The 19,589-nt window shown below is 46.6% G+C and overlaps 1 protein-coding gene across 2 annotated transcripts; it reads right to left on the bottom strand.

The window, feature by feature from the left end:
* Positions 1-3,175: 3,175 nt before the first annotated feature.
* On the bottom strand, positions 3,176-19,200 carry LOC147123127 (serine protease 27-like). Of its 2 annotated transcripts, none has more exons than XM_085966746.1 (6): positions 18,953-19,200; positions 16,028-16,093; positions 10,920-11,088; positions 7,213-7,478; positions 5,365-5,498; positions 3,176-4,020 (listed from the first exon to the last, which is right to left on the bottom strand). In XM_085966746.1, exons 1-6 carry the CDS (start codon positions 19,092-19,094, stop codon positions 3,856-3,858), a joined length of 942 nt encoding a protein of 313 aa, XP_085822872.1. In that variant the 5' UTR covers positions 19,095-19,200; the 3' UTR covers positions 3,176-3,855. The 2 variants fall into 2 exon arrangements, with proteins under 2 accessions (XP_085822872.1, XP_085822871.1); XM_085966745.1 differs by having other exon boundaries at positions 5,365-5,501.
* Positions 19,201-19,589: the final 389 nt, after the last annotated feature.

A 19,589-nucleotide genomic window follows, 5' to 3' on the forward strand; every position in this document is an offset into this window, starting at 1 on the left:
AGAGAGATGAGGGGGAGAGAGAGGGTGAGAGAGAGGGGGGGGAGAGAGGAGGGGAGACAGAGAGAGGAGGGGGGTGAGTGAGAGGAGGAGGGGGACAGAGTGGAGGGGGAGAGAGAGGAGGGAGAGAGAGGAGGTGGAGAGAGAGAGTGAGGAGGAAGAGAGAGAGAGGAGGAGAGAGAGGACGGTGAGAGGAGGGGGAGAGAGAGGAGGGGGAGGGAGAGAGAGAGAGGATGGAGAGAGAGAGAGAGAGAGAGAGAGTGGAGGAGGAAGAGAGAGGAGGGGAGAGGGAATCGGAGAGGGGGAGAGAGAGGATTGACGGGCTAGAGGGGGAGAGAGAGAGGAGGGGAGGGCGAGAGAGGAGGGGAGAGAGAGAGAGAGAGGAGGGAGAGAGAGAGGAGGTGGATGTGAGGGAATTGGAGGGGGAGAGGGGGAGAGAGAGAGAGAGGATCAGAGGGGGAGAGAGGGAAAGGGGAAGAGAGAGAGAGAGGAGGAAGAGAGAGAGAGGAGGAAGAGAGAGGGAATTGGGGGAAGGGGGAGAGGGAGAGAGGATCAGAGGGGGAGAGGCGGAGAAAGAGGAGGGAGAGAGAGGGGGTTTCGGAGGGGGAGAAAGAGGGAATCGAAGGGGGAGAGAGAGAGGGGGTGAGAGAGAGAGAGAGAGAGAGAGAGAGAGAGAGGTAATTGGAGGGGGAGAGGAGGGGAGAGAGAGAGGGGGAGAGAGAGAGAGGGGGAGAGGGAATTGGAGGGGGGAGAGAGAGGAGGGGAGAGAGCGACAGGGGAGAGAGAGTAGGGGAGGGAGAGGGAATTGGAGGGGGAGAGAGGGGCGAGAGAGAGGGGAGAGAGGGAGGAGGGGGAAGTGAAGGAATCAGTGGGGGAGAGAGAGAGAAAGGAGGGGAGAGGGGGGGGTCAGGAACTCGGGTGGAGAGGTGGTCAGAAACTCAAGGGGGTGTAAAGAGCACGGAGAGCACAGTGGGGTGGGGGAAAGAACGTGATCCAGGTCTAAAGGGGGGGGGGGGGGGGGGGGGGGGGGGGTGAGAGCGAGAACGTGATCCAGATGGTTCTTCCAACCCCACCCCCTTTACACCCGCGCCATGTTCCCCTTACCTCCCCCTAGACCTGGTTGATTTTTCAGAAAGCTCGGTGCATGTATGACAATTGATATCATTGAACTGGACGAAATCCGGAAGTCATGACACCGTCACTATTCACTTCATACCCAATAAACCTGTTTAACAATCCGTAACCCACACACAATGCCCCATCTATGGAGTGGGGGAGAGAAGGTCAGGAATATGTTGGGTGCGGGGGAAAGTCATGAACCTGGGGGGTGGGGAAGGAACTTGGGCAGGGGGAGAAGGTCAGGAACTTGGGAGGGGGGGGTAGGTAAGAAACTTGGGTGGGTGGTCAGGAACTTGTTGGGGAGGGAAAAGGTCAGAAACTTGGGGGTGTGAGGAAGGTTAGGAACTTGTTTCATGGGTGGGAGACGGTTGTAACCCGTGAGGGTGTGCCCTGCCTGTTCTTTGTGAGCATTCTGTTCTGTCTGGAGCAAGGCAGTCAGAATGGCTTGAATTACATTTTGCAAAATAATTCATTACTTAGGCAGGCAGGATCTAATTACACATTCCAGAGAAACTGCTGGGTGTGTCTTGTCCTCCAAGGGGACCAATCAGATGTTGCCTTCAAGGTGACCAATCAGAGATCTGGTGTTGGAAATAAATGCAACCCTATATAAATGCAAATCTTTCTTTCACTGCTGTATACTAAGCTTTGTGTAAAGCAAAGTTTACATGTTTATTTAAACTTAGTTTATGGTGTTTTTAATATCAGCAGAGATCTGGTCCTATCGGTTCCAACATTAAATTATTGAGTTAACTCTAAATCTACTACTTGTTAAGCAGTACACCTAGAGAAGTAAATCATCAATTTGAAGTGGCATCTATACAAGAGCCCAGGGATATGTGTATTTCACCTATACAAGTTGCTGAGTAATGCAGTAATAATTTTTAATGAGGCTTAAATACCAGCCAGCACCAAGATCTATAAAGCAGCATTATAGTAATTTTTAATCTGAAACTAAATCTATCCTGTCTTTTCTGTCCACCTTATCCTAAATACTTCAGCTTATTTTTGAGCACTCTCAAAGGTGACTCTTAAATCCCTACGGTCTCAAGAATATCTTCAGGTAAGTTCTGATAGTGAGTCCAGGATAACAAACAGAAAACCTCTCTGTAAATTGCTTTAAGTACTAGAGCTATCTTGTCACATCACAGGAGCTTCCTTCTGTCTTTGAAAAGTAGCAGAGATCACCACCTCATTTTAGACCACCTTTTGCCCTATCTCCAACCTTCCTGCCTCTTTTGGAGTGCCTATTGACACCACTGTTATTGTTTTTCCTCAGCCTCAACTAACTACTTCAGAGAACTCTGCTACATGCATATATTTACTCTGGGGAGGGATTGCAAGTGGCAGAAGGGAGCACTTTGTGAAGTGCAGAGTGTGAGGAGGAGCAATTGCAGGAGATGTAACCAGTTGGTTAGATACAAGTTAGTTCCTCGAGCTGCTAAGCCCAAGGTTTTGTACCTCACAGGATCTCCCAATAAATGCACTTCAGTTGCTCATCAGCAGCATGGAGTCAATTAAGATTTTGCGAAGCCCCCTCTACAATCGGAGGGCATTAATGGAGGATTGCACAACCCATATCTTTGCAGTGCTGCATGACAATCTGACTGAGTTGCAGGCCACCGCTGAAATTATGAGAGATGCAGTCTAAGTGTGGCTGGGGTCTATGGAGGCAACGCTCTGGGTACAAGTTCAAGCCCCATTCCAGAGTGTCTTGAGCACACAACGTAGGCTGGCACTTCAGTGCTGTACGGAGGGAGTGTTGCACTCAGAGGTACCATCTTTTGGATGGCCAAAGTCCAGACTTTCATGCTGTGTTTGATGAATTGGAAGGTTGAGTTTCCTCCCCCCCACCCCCCAAATCAACTTAATGTTTGTGGTTTTACCAGCTTAGTGTATGTTACATTTAGTGCAGTATGTGGATGCACATTTTTTGGAAAGTAAATGATAAAGCTACCTAGAGTTACTGTAGGAATGCATGTAAAGCACTCTACATTGCCCTTTGCAATTGTGAAACAATGTTTTACATTAAAGACAAAAATCTCAACTTGAACAGGGATTTAAAAAAGTTCAAATTTTATTGCAAACTTAGTTTATCACATGATTTCATTACAACAATGAGTACAGTATATACTTTGTCTTTTCATACTGAAATATTCAGTCACATTTGTAACATACAAAATTCCACCATTCCTGATGGGTACTTGGCTCAGATGTGCCATGTTAAAATCAAGAGTGCAAACTATTACAGGCTCAACAGATCCAAGTTAAAAAAAAACCCTACAAGTTAAGAGTTCCAATGGAGCCCAACTTAATAGATTAGACAAATTCTACACAGGCTGGTTTAGTACATAGCCATAATACAGTGGAACATATTGCAAATGTGAGAAAAAAAAAGACATTACCATTTGCATCTCAGGCAAAGCAGAATAGTGGTGTTAAATAATTACATTAACTTAAACCATCAAAGCTAGTGGTGGAATACAATAAAAAGGTGAACTTGTTTTAAGAAACCATCTAGGTCTCATTTAAGGTGAGAAACAGCAATCTGGTCTGAGTGCTGAAAGATTTTTCAAAGCATTCTATGTTCAGTCACACTTCGATATAACATGAAGAAACTATTAAACGGTCAACCAGAAAACCATTTACTGTTATTATTTGTTGTAATAAATTTGTGCATATCACCAGCAACCAGACAAGATCTCTAGCATCACCATAACTAAGACTGGCAGCATCACTTCAGCCATTTATTTTTTCCCCTATCCATTTCTGGAAGGCTGTTGTCCTTGCATATACCCCTAGATGATTAAGTCTTCCACAGCCCACTCCGAAAGAAACAATTCCTGCCACCATCCATGCCTGAGAATTCTCATCTTGGCACAGCAAGGGTCCTCCAGAATCTCCCTAGAACCAAGGCAGAAAACAAGGGTCATGTGATTTGTGGTAGTGTAATGGTTTTAGTACTGGACTAGCAATCCAGAGGTCAGGTTGTCAAATCCACTCATGGCAAGTTGTGAAATTGACTTACATATCTGCTAATTTGTAGTGTAGGCTGGCAGAAAAAAAAAGTAACTATGAAAGCTGCTGTATTGTTGCACAAAAAAACATGACTGGTTTACTAATATTGTCCAAGGAAGGAAACCGGCCACCCCCACCTAGCCTAGATACGATTCCAGTCCCACATTATATAGTTGAATCAATGCCCTCAAGGTAACAAATTCTTTGCACCTATCCTGGGAAGAAAAAATTGATCTGCATTAGTTTCTACAAAATCTCATTCTGGAAGTTTGGTGCAACAATCCAGTTAGTTAGTTGTGTGTAAAATATCATGCATTTGGGGTTAAACTTTGTTTGACAATTTCTTCTGCCCACTTCCATCAAATTTGATCTAAGAAATTGATTGAGTCAATCTTGGGAAAATTCCATAAAATGCTACTTTGCAGCATCCCATTTTCTTCTCATTTAGATGAGCATAAACCAAATATTAAAAAGAACTAGCAGCCATGCTGAGAAGGAAAAAAAATCCTATGTTTTATATGCACTTAATCTGAAGTTCTTGTTTAATTGCTTGCAGGAGTTCCTAAATAGAGCACATCATATTGCCCGGGATCCAATTCTCAGCTGTACCTAGTGACCACCAGCTTCCATTCATACAAAAGGCAATCTCGGGGAAAGCTGGTAAAGTGGGACAAGTTAACCTTTCATTCCCTGGAGGAGTCTGAATCTAGTCAGATTGACGGGATGAAGGTGCTATGTCAGTCTTCAAGGAAAAGGACAAATGAGCAGCTTCAGCCCAGCATCTTATAACAAGATGTGTACAAGTTTGCAATTTCACCCAAGACCACCACAAGGGTGGGTAGTACAATAGGAGCTGATCTTGAGGTTGTAGCTAAAGTATACCAACTCTGGTCCTTTGGGCATTCTCCCCCCACCAAAACCATCAGCAGCCAAGCCTTTAGCCACCTAGGCTCCATGCTTTGGCATTCCCTTCCCAAACCCCTCAAAACCCATCTGTGATCAAGTTTTTGGTTACTCCTTCCTGTGTCCCTTTGGCTAGCCTTTGAGCACACTTCTCAGGTGCTTCGGGATGTTTTCCTATGTTAAAGGAGCTATATAAATGCAAGTTACTGTGTGCAAAGTAGAGTAATACTCTTCAGCTAGTTACATATGGTTTGGAGGTGCTTATATACAGGGTGCCTGATGGAATATACTACATTTAATATGATCATGCACAGAACAATTCTGTACCTGGCACGCATCTCTGCCACCTTCCAGGAAGCCTGCACAAATCATCTGTTTAGTTATATTTGGCATGACCATTTGGCATTGGCTGTTGTTGAAAACCTTCACTTCAGTCTTCAAAAGCTCATTGCTAGATGATTCTGCTGGCAGTGAAAAAGTTGTACAAAATAAGTTTGTAAGCCAAAATCATTAGCAATATTTAAAAAGTGAATGACAGAGCAGACTCTTATGCTCACATTGAATCCTTGTTTCAATGCAACAGGATTGACATCTAGTCATTTTTCCCCCTGTTAAGTCCCTGATCATCACATGCCATTAGCTGGCAAAGGAAACAGGTAAGGCAACTTAGTCCTGGGCTTATGCCAATACTGTCTAGCCAGCCATTAGGAGTAAGTCAATATTTATGGTACAGGTTGACTCTCCTCTCTTCCCCCCCCACACCCTTAGAGAAAGGTCATTTCTCTAACAGCAAGCAAAAACTATGCAGGTAAGCAGTTAAACTGCACCAATCCACCAGCATTCTACCATCCATGATTTTAACCTGCTGTCCCGAGCAGGCAGCAAGGACACCCACCCAAAGCTGGCAAGGCCCTTCGATACATATGCATGTCAGGTCCCGATGGCATCATCAGGACCCAACTGCAATTTCAACTCAGGCCTGAGTGGGGAAGCTGTGTGGTTTTCCTGCCAGACCAACCCAGGAGAGATGATCAGCCCCAGAAGCTGAAAAAAGTAAGCAAGCATAAACACCGGCATGGACTGGTTGGGCTGAATGGCCTGTTTCTATGCTGTGTATCCTATGTAGGAGTTTCTTTCCTTTGTGGGGCCAGGAGTACTCCTACTCCGCTGGACCCCCACAAGGAAAGCTTCGGCCTCCCACTGCACCAGACTCCACCACCCTCCATAACACAAAATCCCTGGAACCCATTCCCACCACCTAACTAGTGTTGGCAGTTAGCCATGGGCCACCTGATTTTCCTTTGGCTAGCAGCGGCTTCCTGCCCACTCTGGGTAGCCAGTGGCATGTTAACCCAAGATTAAAAATAGCTGGAGGTTAATTTCGGTAGCAGTGGCAGAGTTTCAAAACTTACTCACCATCCACCCAGAGTTAAAAATCAGGGTGTAATCGCATGCTGTATTGTGGTTACTGCTCAGTAGCTATAGAAATGAAGTACACCATGTATGGAGAAAAAACAGTTCCAGTTTTTTGTTATAGCAGTACAAGATTGCATGAAGATATGGCTTGCACTGTTGTGTATAATATTTACAAAATTATGCAAGATAAAATGTAGCTACAAAGTGTTATTCAAGGCCACTATTTGTGACCAAGTTAAATTGTATTTTAGAAAAAAGATTCTTACTAGCATTTTGAAGATTGTGTTGCACAAAACTGTCCCATTTATTTGTGAAATTGGTACCCTTGGTGACTGCACCATATTCAGAGTTACCCCATTACCTTCATATCACAACACCCCAGCTAGTTTAAATGGTCAAGTATACACATGCACATTTACAGTTAGAAATGTTGATTGTGTAAATGGTTATCAAACCCCAGAATAAGTTGTCTCAATAGTTTGTCCATAAACAAATTTCTGCATTCTTGTGTTAATATTTCCAGTTAGATTCTAAAAATCACCCTTCTAAGTCAAGTTTCTAGCTTGCTTTCCTATTTTCCTAAACCCATTGCAAGTCCTCCTCCAACATCCATGCGGAGTTCTTGGGCAGCACTGAAATCCTCCGAGGCAATTTATCTTGATGACCTTCCAAAGAGAAGCAGGTGTATAACAGTTGGAACTGCAATTCAAACTTATACTTCAACTCTTAACAAAACATCTTATGACTTTAGATATGTACCATTTTCCTTTGTTTTTCCCCATCCAATAGTTATACATCTTCTGCCAGAAATGAATTTTGCTGTGGCTAGAGGTAGACAAGCCGGTTGGACAAAGTCTGTATATTGAACTGGATGTGCCAACTCCAACAGAGCAGCATCATAATCAAAGGAAGATGTTCCCTGAGGATGAATAATTATTTTCTTGATTTCTCGTTTCTGGACTTCTTGGTTGGTTGACTGATCTAAGAAATGTAGGCCAAGAACTGCAGACCAGTTCGCTGTAGTCCTATAATCCAAACAGAGGAGGGGGGAAAAGTCACAATGAAAGTATAATTACTAGTCCTAGCCCCTTTAGGACTACCCTGGATCAGGCATATTCCTCAGACGTTCACTTTCAACTAAAGTTTGAGGTAGCCGAATCCTAAAGACGCTTAATTGGGTCTAAAGGTCTGGACTATCTCTCCCTGTAGGAAAGGAACAACCTGAAAATGTTACCGTCCTCCAGATAGCACTTTTAATAAGTTTAGCTAGACTAACATTCCGGATATTATGAGGGTCTGGAAAACTCCCAGAATTCTGCAACTCTTTACCAAAGACTGTTGAGTTCGCGAGTTTGATACAGAAGTATTATGAGAGACAATTTAAAAAATATAGATATAGTCAAGAACCTACATATAATTTACAGTTGGTGAGTCAATCGCAACATTAACAGTTCCAAAAAGAGAAAGCTTTACAATTCTATTAGCAGAGAACCTACTCAAATCTTAACTTTGCTACAGTTTCAGTTCTTAAAGTTTATTCAGGATAGCCACCAAAATCAAATACCGTACCTTGATCCCCGAGGTACAAAGAGTTGTAGACTTAGAGCTAGCTCTGAAGCAGAGAATCACTTTGCCCCTTTAAAGCAAATCTATTATCCCATTTGAGAGTTCAATATTTATACCCTTTCCCAGTGGTATTGCCTTTAAGGTTTTCTGCTGATGTAAGCTAATTATCTCTAGTCATTTTTCTGTTGATCCCTGCAGTTCTTAGTCACCTCAGCTGGTAGCACTACAGAACCATGTCTCCTCTCTAGGTGTGCTAAGCTTATCATAAAAAACGGTGTAATCAGCAGGTGCACTTTACTTGGTATCATTTTTATGAAGGCAGAGGTTTGTTGCTTTTATGTGCTCCTTTACGAGGTGTAAATTAGAACACCTTGTACCGGGTAACTATTGTCTTGTTCCCAAAGATTCAGACTTCAGGAGCCTTTAACCTTCTGTTTCAATAAGGTTATTGATTCAGTGTCAACAACTTATCTTATCTCAATAGCCCGAATACTTTCACAGCTTTTACATCGTTCGGTTTCTAGATTTCCAGACCCAGTTTGTCATGTTTTAATAAGGCCAGAGTTCTTTCATAGAATGGTGTCTTTTTCTGAATAGGTTATTTGGCTCATTCTTTCACAAGACTTCTTTTGGAGAAATTGACCAATAAACTAGCTCATTTCCCCAAGTCAAGAACATAGAATGGGACTGATCAATTAGAAGGGGGGGGGGGGATGATTCATATTTTTAAAAGGATCAATAAAACTGGTAGAAATAGATCAGTCTCATTTAAAGGTTTGCCAGTTTTGTACTTGTCCAAACAAAACCGAATTGTGTCCAGATTCCTCTCCCCACGTCTCAGTGGTATACATACACAATAAGCTCCTAACAGAAAGGTCATTAACTGTGGGCCATCAATCCATTTAATAAAGGGCTGGACAAATATTTTTCTATTAATGCATCTGAAGACAAAGTTAAGGGTAACAAAGAACAGCTCAGTCACATGATCAAAATGGAAACAGATGGTTCACGTACACACAGTGACCATGGACAAGGATGATGAAAATTCTGTAGCTTTGCCCAATTGTGGCAGTGAGGGCACGAAGATGTCAAGGATTTAATATGCTGAATGTCTACTTCAATTCCTTCAGCAACTGAAGGAGTTAGCCAGAGCCCAGTGGCTCATGGTCTGGAAGAACAGGCCTGATGGACTAAATGACCTTCTCTTCCTTTCCCTATGCTTTGTTAGTTTTTAAAGTCACCAGCAGGGTTCCAACAAACAATCTGGACTGTTCCTAGGAAGGCAGATAGAGCAATTCAACCCACCATTAACTGGCCTGATCAGCAAGGCACAAACAAGATCAATGGCACGCAGTTTCATTTTAATTTTAGTGTAGAATTTTACTTAACTCCCTACCAAAATACTGTACAGTGGAAAAAGTATGGGAGTCAATCACCATATTACGTACTTTTAACAATTATAATCAGGAAGTTCTTCAGTGGTCATCCCAGATACAGTAGTGGATGTGGAAACCCCAGAATCATTTAAGGAACAATTGGATCATGCAGTGGGGGAGACTGTAGGGTCTTTCTGGATGAATGAAAGAAGATGGGCCAAATAGCCGCCTTCATCTTGTGATCTAGTGAAATAAAATCAGCAAGAGCCAAGCACTTATGGTGACAGGCAAAACTCCTTCAGGGAAAAAAGGTCACAAGCTTTCAATATTAAAATTGAATAATTTCTCAATTAGTCAGATAAAGTACAAATTGGAGTTATATCAAATCATCTCAATATTGTAGTTTGCTTCTTTAAAAAAAAATTCCAAGACAAATTAGGCTGACAGATGTCACATTTTAGGATCTTTTGATCATTTCTTCCTTTTAATAAAAAAAGGACTTTTAATATTACGATTTTAAAAGTAGTGTATTCACACAAGTTTAAAATAAAGGTTGTGATGATAGGTAGTTAAAATGCTAATGAGCAAATGTTCATGGTACCTCATAGGCTAAATAATAAGCAATCTATTATTCTGTCTCAGCAACCAAAAAACAACTCCTCATACCCATTGTGTTCAAAGAATCATACAACACAGAAAGAGGCCATTCGTGTCTGTGACAGCTATTTGAAAGAGCTATCCAAATTAGTCCCACTACCCTGTTCTTTCCCCACAACCCTAAAAAAAAATCCATTTCAAGTATATATCTAATTCCCCATTGAAAGTTACTAATGAATCTGTTTTCACCACCCTTTCAGGCAGTACATTCCAGATCATAACAACTTGCAGTGTAAAACAAATTTTCCTCATGGAAAGTATTTGATCCCCATGCAGGCTGTAAACAGAGCTATAATAGGAGATTTAAAAATAAATAGAATGCTCTAAGGCAGTCAGGCAAGAAATGCCATGAGAAGGTTGGAATACAGGAGAAGACGACAACCCGCTGACATGGGGGATGCATGGCATCAACGTTCCAGACAAGTCTGGCGGTCCCACACAGGCCATTCACCAGCTTTTACATGGAAGATACTGTGCAGGCACAAAAATTTGAATGGACTGCACAGCCAGTTAAAGGGACTGCACACAAAAAAAAGGGAACATTGCATGGCATTTGCTTTTAAAAAAAAAAAATAGTACTGCTTGAATTAAAGTCCAATCAAAACTACTGTTCTGTATGTTTACCTTATTGTAAACTAAAGCAGCTTATGATTTGCATCAAGCCTCTGCTCACCAAGTGTTTATTTGGTTTGCCTTTGAAGAGATTGAAGCACCCCTCCAAGAGACAAATATCCAATCCAGAGCACCAGGGAATACTATTGTAACACATCCGAGTTATGCTATTCTTCAAAGCAAGATCCTCAGACCAGTTATGGGAGTGACAAGGTATCTACGGCATACCTGAATTTTTAACAGCGGGATATTTACCTCTTCCTGAAGCAATGTGCAGCAGACATAATCCATCTACAGGACACAAGGGTTGCTCCACAAATGTGATGGCCATTAAGCTGCAAACTCACTTGAAAAGGCCACTCGCCATCACTTGTACTTGATCCACTGACAATCCTGCCAGTTACAGTTTTTTGTCGTCCACAACCTTTCACAAAAGAATCAATTTTATTAGCATCTGTTAATGTACTACACAATCAAAGAATTTGCTTCTTGTAATTTTAGTAGGTCAACAAGAATGGGAGAATATAAAATATAGATTATCTATCTATAGAATGAGAAAATACAGCTTGGGGCAGTCTATTCAGCCCATCATACTTGTGTGAACTCTTCAACTGAAGTCATCTAATCCAATGCTACAGGTGCTGATTCAAAGCCCATGATAAAGTACAAACTCTAGGAAAAAACATTCCAACTGCTCCTCTAATTACTTCCCTGGGAATCTGGAGTTTGCACTACCTGATTACCAATTAATCAACTAGTGGAAATGGTCCCTCTGTACCCTCTCACTGTCATAGTTTAGAAAACTTACATTTAATCCCCACGTTTTGAGCCTATCTTAACTATAGCCTCCCATTTCAGGTTTCATTTTGGTAAATCTTCACTGTGTGGCGACACGCCACCATTGGACATAATCCACTCAGTGGCACGGACAGTTTACACAGGCGCACTGCCGGCAGCAGCCGCCCCCAGCCAGGGGCCCTTTCCTCCAGCAACTTGTTTCCCCACAGGGACAGGCTGCCGGGAGCACTTCCTGTCTGGGGAGTATTTAAGTGGTTGCGCAGGCTTTTCCAGTTTCTCTTTGCCATGATGTAGATTAAAGCAGTTGTGTTTCACCAACTCTGGTCTCGACTCCCACGTTTGCCGCGGTATCTCAACAATGGTGACCCCGACGCTCAGGACGAATCTTAAGCTAGCATGGCGGATACAAACGCAGTCACGGTTAAACTACCGGACTTTTGGGAGAACCTGGCCGAGGCCTGGTTCGTTCAAGCAGAGTCCAGATTCCAGCTGAGAAGCATTACAGTCGACGCCATGAAGTACGACTACCTCGTTGCCTCTCTCACCTACGCCACAGTTCCCAAGGTTTGGGCAGCGCTGCAGGATCCACCAGTGGAAGGCAAGTACGAACATCTGAAGGCCGCGCTTCTTAAAAAATTTCAGGCGCCCTCTTACCAGCGCAACTGCCAACTCCTCGACCTCCCAGGCCTTGGTGACGCTTCACCGTCGGACCTGCTTTCCCACATGCTGTCCCTCTCTGATGACAAAAACCCCGGCGCCCTCTTTCGCACGCTTTTCATTCGGCAGCTCCCCGCCAGCATCCGCCCGCTCATCGTGGAGTCTGGCCCCACGGACCTGAATAAGATAGCCGAAAAGGCCGACCGGCTGCTCTCCGCGCAGACCGCCCGCGACGTCGCGCCCGACCTCACGGCAACAACCACGCGGTCTCCCCGGCCCACTAGGCCCAACCGCCCTGCCACTCCGGGTCACTGCTACTACCACACCCGTTTTGGCACTAGGGCCCAACGCTGCACGCCACCGTGCACTTTCAAACCCCCCCCCCGATGGCCGTGGGGCAAAAGGGGCCCCTACTGTACGTCACCGACGACAGCACCAACCGCCGATTTCTGTGCGACACAGGAGCCCAGCACAGCATCACCCCCGCCTCCGCCCTCGAAATCCAACGCGGCGCACGGGGTATCACGCTGGCCGCAGCCAATGGCTCTGACATCCGCACATACGGCACCCACATGGTCACGCTTGACCTCGCAGGCCGCCGCTACGGCTGGGAGTTCCTCACAGCCAAGATCCTCTGCCCACTCCTCGGCGCCGACTTCCTACGCGCCCACGGCCTCCTCGTCGACATCAACACTATGGCCCCCATCCCTAGTGCATTCACCCCGGCCTGTTCGGCCGGCCTGACAACCTACTGCCTCGCCAGAGCCACGGACGACTACTCGGCCCTTCTAGCTGAGTTTCCCGCCCTCACCAACTCGACCTTTTCGGCCAAAGCCGCCAAACACGGTGTGGAGCACTGTATCCCCACCACCGGCCCCCCGGTCTCTGCCCACGCCCGCAGACTCAACCCGGCCAAGCTGGAAATCGCGCGGGCTGAGTTCACCACCATGGAACAACTCGGCATCATCCGCCGCTCCAGCAGCCCTTGGGCTTCGCCCCCCTACATCGCCCCCAAGCCCAGCGGAGGCTGGTGCCCCTGCGGGGACTACCGCCGCCTCAACGACGCCACCACCCACGACCGATACCCGGTGCCGCACATCCAGGACTTCTCGGCCCAACTGGCCGGACGAACCGTCTTTTCCAAGGTCGACCTGGTGCGCGGTTACCACCAAGTCCCCGTACACCCCGCGGACATCCCCAAAACGGCCGTCATCACCCCATTCGGCCTGTTCGAGTTCCTGAGAATGCCCTTCGGCCTCAAGAATGCAGCCCAGGCTTTCCAGCGCCGTATGGACTCAGTCCTCTGGGACCTGAACTTCCTATTCGTCTATCTAGACGACATTCTCGTGGCCAGCTCCTCCCAACAGGAACACCTTCGCATCCTGTTCGGGTGCCTAGCCCAACACGGGCTCATCTTCAGCCCGGCGAAGTGCCAATTCGGCCTAGCCGAGATCGATTTTCTCGGCCACCACATCACCCCTGCTGGGGCCGTCCCCATGCCCAACAAGGTGCAGGCCGTCCAGCAATTCCCCCGCCCCACAACCATCAAGGGCCTCCAGGAGTTCCTCGGGATGGTGAACTTCTACAACAGGTTCATCCCCAGAGCAGCAGCCCTCATGAAGCCCCTATACGACTCCCTCCAAGGTAAATCCGGCAAGATGGCCGTAGCCTGGACCACTGACAAGTCAGCCGCCTTCGACGCCACCAAAAACACGCTCGCCGACACCACCCTGCTCGCGCACCCGAGGGCCGATGCCCGGGTCGCGCTCACCACCGACTCCTCCGACCACGCGGTCGGAGCCGTGTTCGAGCAGTGGGTCAATGGCGCGTGGCAGCCACTGGCCTTCTACAGCCGCCAACTGCGCCCCCCGCAGGTCAAATACTCTACTTTCGACCGCGAGCTCCTCACGCTGCACCGGTCAGTCCGCCATTTCAGGTTCCTCCTGGAGGGCCGTCCCTTTACCGCGTACGTGGACCACAAGCCGCTCACATACGCGATGGCCAAGCACACCGAACCCTGGTCCGCTAGGCAGCAACGCCAGCTCGCGGCCGTGTCCGAGTTTACCACGGACATCCAGCACGTCTCCGGTAGAGACAACGTTGTCGCCGACGGCCTTTCCCGTCCCACCATCTGCGCGAATCACCTCGCGGTCGACTACGCGCAACTAGCAGCGGCCCAGCTCACGGACCCAGACCTCCTCTCGGCGGCTACCAGCCTGCCAGGGCTACGCCTAGCCAAGGTCGCGCACGGGCCCGAAGCCACGGCAGTCACTTGCGACGTCTCACTCGGCCAACCCAGGCCGTTCGTCCCTGCAACCTGGCGCCGCCGCATCTTCGACGCGCTCCACGGGCTCTCCCATCCGGGTTCCTGCACATCCGTCAAACCCCTCTCCCAGCGCTTCATCTGGCGCGGCCTCAGCAAAGATGTTCGGACTTGGGCCACCTCCTGCCTCGCCTGCCAATGGGCTAAGGTACAGCTGCACACAAAAGCACCCCTGGGAGACTTCGAGGTACCCAGCCGCCGCTTCGACCACGTACACGTCGACATCGTCGGTCCTCTGCCGCCATCGCAAGGCCAAACTTATCTCCTCACGATGGTCGACCGCTACACACGCTGGCCTGAGGCAGTGCCGCTGACCTCCACCACCACAGCCGACATCGCCAGGGCATTCGTTAACACCTGGGTCGCGAGGTTCGGCGTACCGGCCGACATAACCTCCAACTGAGGTGCCCAGTTCACCTCCGAACTCTGGACGGCCACAGCACGCAACCTCGGGGTGATGCTCCACCGAACCACGGCGTACCACCCGCAGGCCAACGGGCCTTGTGAACGCTTCCACAGGTCACTCAAGGCCTCACTCCGCGCCGGCCTGCAGGACAGTACCTGGACTGACCGCCTACCGTGGGTGCTACTAGGCCTACGCACCGCGGTCAAAGAAGACCTCCAGTCCTCAGCAGCGGAGTTAGTCTACAGACAACCGCTGCGCGTACCAGGCGAATTCCTCCCGGAGGCTACCACGCCTTGGTCGGCCGAACAGCAGCGGCTCAACAGTTCGCCCCACTTCTGGTCAACCGACACTGCGAACTCGCACCTCCCGCCAAACTTACAGCAGGCACGCTTAGACTTCGTGCGACACGACGCGCACCCCTGCGACCCCCGTACGAGGTACTACAAACCGGGGACAAGGTCTTCAAGCTGCGACTCGGCGACAGGGTCGAAACAGTCTCCATCAACCGGCTCAAACCAGCACACACAGAACCAGGGGAACAGGTCCCCATGGCCCGACCTCCAACTAGAGGCCGTCCCGCCAGCGGCGAACCGCCCGGCCCCACCAACTAGACCGGCGACCACTCAGAGCTGCTCCGGCAGAGCCATTAGACCACCGTCACGACTCGTCCACTCCTCCTAAGCGGATTCTGGGGGGGGGGGGGGGGGGGAGGAGCTCTGTGGCGACACGCCACCATTGGACATAATCCGCTCACGGCAGCACGGACAGTTTACGCAGGCGCACTGCCGGCAGCAGCCGCCCCCAGCCGGGGGCCCTTTCCTCCAGCAACTTGTTTCCCCACAGGGACAGGCTGCCGGGAGCACTTCCTGTCTGGGGAGTATTTAAGTGGTTGCACGGGCTTTTCCAGTTTCTCTTTGCCATGATGTAGATTAAAGCAGTTGTGTTTCACCAACTCTGGTCTCGACTCCCACGTTTGCCGCGGTATCTCAACAATGGTACCCTTTCCACAACTCGAATATCCTCCCTTGAACGGAGGTGTCCAGAGTGGCAACCCAACTAACAGCTTGTATAAGCTCAAATTCACTGCCTTGCTTTTGTATTCAGCATCCTTGTATATAAAACCCAGAATTAAATTTTCCTTTTAATATTTTAACAAATAGAAATGCAGTTGTCACTTACCACAGGCTATATGATCAGATCTTTTGCAAGCATCGTTATCAATACACTGGAGTGGGAAGTAAAGGCCTGCAAAGCAAAATAAAACATTTATTATTTTAGAAGGCAAGCTATAGGTACGTCCACCAATTAGTTTTAAACACACTCCTTCATGCAAATCCTTTAGTAAACCATGTTGATGTATTGGGAGAACCAGTTTAGATCAGGACACAACTGGACCTACTTCTTTATAGGATTTTGGATTTCAGGGGATAGAGCAAAAAATGAGAGTCAAGAATTAGACATTCACACTTTAATTGTTCTAACCCAATCAGCAACATATATTATCCCAGTTGAATGGTAAACTTGTGTTTTGTTTTCACCTCCCCCTGCAATCCAAATTATTGCAGCAAGAATGTTATTGACACATTGATCCATTTATAAAATCCCTTCAAAAACACAGGTTAGAAGATTAGTGGATGAACTTATCCAAGAGCTGTTAAATATGCCAACACCTCTGAAAATAGCCAAAGAATTGAATACAAAAACAAGTTTTGACAGAGGTGAACACATTTGAAACAGCAACTTGTCAGTTTTCTCCACAGATACTGCTCGACTGCTGAGCGTTCCCAGCATCTGCAGGGTTTTGCAGTTATACAAACACATCTGGTGTTCATCCACTAATGTCAAAAATAATCTCTCACTTTAACTAGTAACTTTAGTCTAATCAGTCATAACAGGAAAACAGAATGCAGATCCCACTATTGAAAACTAGCTGGGGGAAGCCCGGCTTTGCCAGGGCTGTTTTGGGCCAGGCGGTTTAAATCGAGTGCCAGGCTTTGGGGCCTCTCTGTGAATCTGCTGCCGGGCAACATTTTAAATCGAGTCCCAGGCTTTCGGGCCCTGTCTGTGTCCCTTTGTGAATCTGCTGCCGGGCACATTACTACCTTTTAATACCTTGAAAGATGAAAGTGAAAGTACTTATAAAAGGTTTTTGGTAAATCTTATGTTATTTTTTAAAAGAGATACTAACTTTCAAAGTAGTTTGAGCTGGAAGCTGAAGTCATGGCAGTGAAACAATGGCTGCCACATCCCCGAGATGAAAACAATTAGTCCCGCCCACACCGATCGGTCCCCTGATGGTTGGCCATACTGTAGGATTGGTCAATCGTGACGGCACAGGATTGGTCAAACCTTGACGTCAGTCAATCAATGCTAGCAGATAATGAGTTTAATTTTGAAGGTTTTTTGCATAAGGCGCGAACAATTTTCATCCGACCGAAAAGTAAATACGCTTACGAGCATCCCGGAAGCGTAAGCTTTCTTCGGCGGCAACGCGCGCGTAGGTACGCCATATAACTTTCGAGCGCATAGCCGGACAGACAGAAGGACAGCATATATATTAGCCAGAAACAGACTTCTCCAGTTAATCTTGGTTTACATTAAAGTTAACCAGTACATCACCCATGCTTAGTTATACAACTTTGTCACTGACGCACTCAACATGTAAGAAGCTTGACACCATTCAAGACCGAGCAGTTTGCTTGATTAGCGCCCCTGCCACTGGACTCAATATCCATCCCCTCCCAACACTAGTACACTATGGCTGCAATGTAGATCTACAGGATACTCTGTAGAAACTCATTAGTGACTTAGACCTATACCATCAAGAAGAACAAGAGCAAGAATGTTAAGGAACACCATAACCTCCAAGTCACACACCATCCTGACTGGGACATACACTGCCATTCCTTCATCAGTGTGTGAGAATCCTAGGATCCCTAACATCACACCATTGTGGGAGCACCACAATGGTTGATCAGAAGGCCCACCACCACCTTCTCAGGGCAACTAGGGATAGGCAGTAAATGCAGTCTTACAGCCCAAGAACAAAAAAAACTTAACGCATGCGGTCAGTTCATAGAATGGTTACAGCACAGAAGGAGGCCATTTGAGCCCGTGCCGGCTCTCTGCAAGTGAGTTCAACTGCAGTCAAAAGTTAGAGCACTATTGTCATGAATCTTATCATGACTCATGAAGTAACACTGGGCGGCCAGCTGGTGGCACCGTCCAAGGAGTATAAATACTCAGGCGTGGGCCCAGCTTGCTCAGGATGTTTCTGTAACCAGGAACTAGTGATGTAACTAGAAATCTCATGGTTTTGAATCAGTTGATTAAAGCCGTGTTTTATACTCAAACCAAGCACTCAGTAGTCTTTTTACATCAACTATCTTCATAAAGTGGTATTTAGCAAAACTGGTTTGGGAATAGAGAATAAACAATTTTCACTAATTTAAAATTATCACGGGTAAAGCAATAAAAAAAAACTTTCAACAGAATTAAACAGTTTGCAAATACTTGAATAGCAATGGCCTCTAGGAAATGTTAGAAATACAAAAGATCAGCATCTGTAGTGAGACAAACTAAGTAAAGTTTCAAATAACAGAGTGCTGGAACCACTCAGCAGGTCAGACAGCATCGAAGAGAGGAGAAACAGTCAACGTTTTTCAACCCGAAACATTGACTCTTTCTCTCTCCACAGATGCTGCCTGACCTGCTGAGTGTTTCCAGCACTTTGTTGTTATTTCAGATTTCCAGCATCCGCAGTACTGTATTTTGCTATTGAAGTAAAGTTTCATGTGTAAACCCATCCTCAGAACTGTCCTGATGAAGAGCACACACCCAAAACAGTCTTCACTTCACTGGTACTGACTGAGCTACTGTGTATTTGCAGCATTTGTAGTTCCCATTTTTTAAACCAGCTCTCCAGTCGCACAGGGCTAACTAATTCGGTACGTTCTCAATTTACTATTCCAGAATAGACCAAGTAGATAGTTATGAAAACTACAGCATTTATCTATAAATTTGAATTAAAACAATTGTAATAGACTAAAGCTTCATGAGACATCACTAAATATAATCCCCCATCCATATAAAAATCATACTCACTCAATACAACAACGATCAGCACCAGCACTATGACAACAAACACCAAGACTGAAGTTATTGCAAGCATCTTTAAAGTTCTAGTAGTTGGTATCAGTGTCTTGACTCCCTCTGTCCGCGGCGCTTCTATATTCGTATTACTCATTTTAACTGCTGGGACGAACTCTGACCGAAAACAAAATAAGTACGCTGCCCTGCATCTGCCAGAGTAACCACTGCTCTCAACCCAAAACAGCACATGTAGAGATTGCGTGCACCTTTTTATTTATAAAGGCGTGTGCATGACACGTTCGCCTCCAGTTGTGCGCTCACGTTGTAGATTTTCACGTGCTGAATCTGGTTTCCGGTGCAGACTTATTATCCATGCGAACATTGTGGTATCAGCAGGTTTTATATGCACTAAAAGCAGGTAGAACAAGTTGGAGGAATTTTTTTAAAGGAGGTAGAGCCAGCAGTTTGTAAGTAAATAATATCTTAAAACATTATAAAAGTGCATAATATGAGAATGAAAACTTACACTGGGTTTGTCCTGCCTCTCTTCCGCGGCCATGTTCGCGCCCGGGTGGCCCTGGAGATGGAGCACGCGGTGTCCGCCGGCACGCTTGAGTATTTCCGCGACCGGTGGGCGCCGCGGGGACTG

The sequence above is a fragment of the Somniosus microcephalus genome, chromosome 2, assembly GCF_052327205.1.
Source record: "Somniosus microcephalus isolate GS21.2 chromosome 2, FLI_Smic_1.0, whole genome shotgun sequence".
NCBI classification, from domain to species: Eukaryota; Metazoa; Chordata; class Chondrichthyes; order Squaliformes; family Somniosidae; genus Somniosus; species Somniosus microcephalus.

Excerpts from the sequence above, each read along its gene's own strand:
- LOC147123127 (XM_085966745.1), bottom strand. The coding sequence starts at position 19,094 with ATGAGTAATACGAATATAGAAGCGCCGCGGACAGAGGGAGTCAAGACA. Across the intron at positions 16,094-18,952 it reads GCTGATCGTTGTTGTATTGA|GCCTTTACTTCCCACTCCAG; the intron begins GTGAGTATGATT and ends TTTGCTTTGCAG. Across the intron at positions 4,021-5,364 it reads GTGGCAGAGATGCGTGCCAG|GGAGATTCTGGAGGACCCTT; the intron begins GTACAGAATTGT and ends CCTTGGTTCTAG.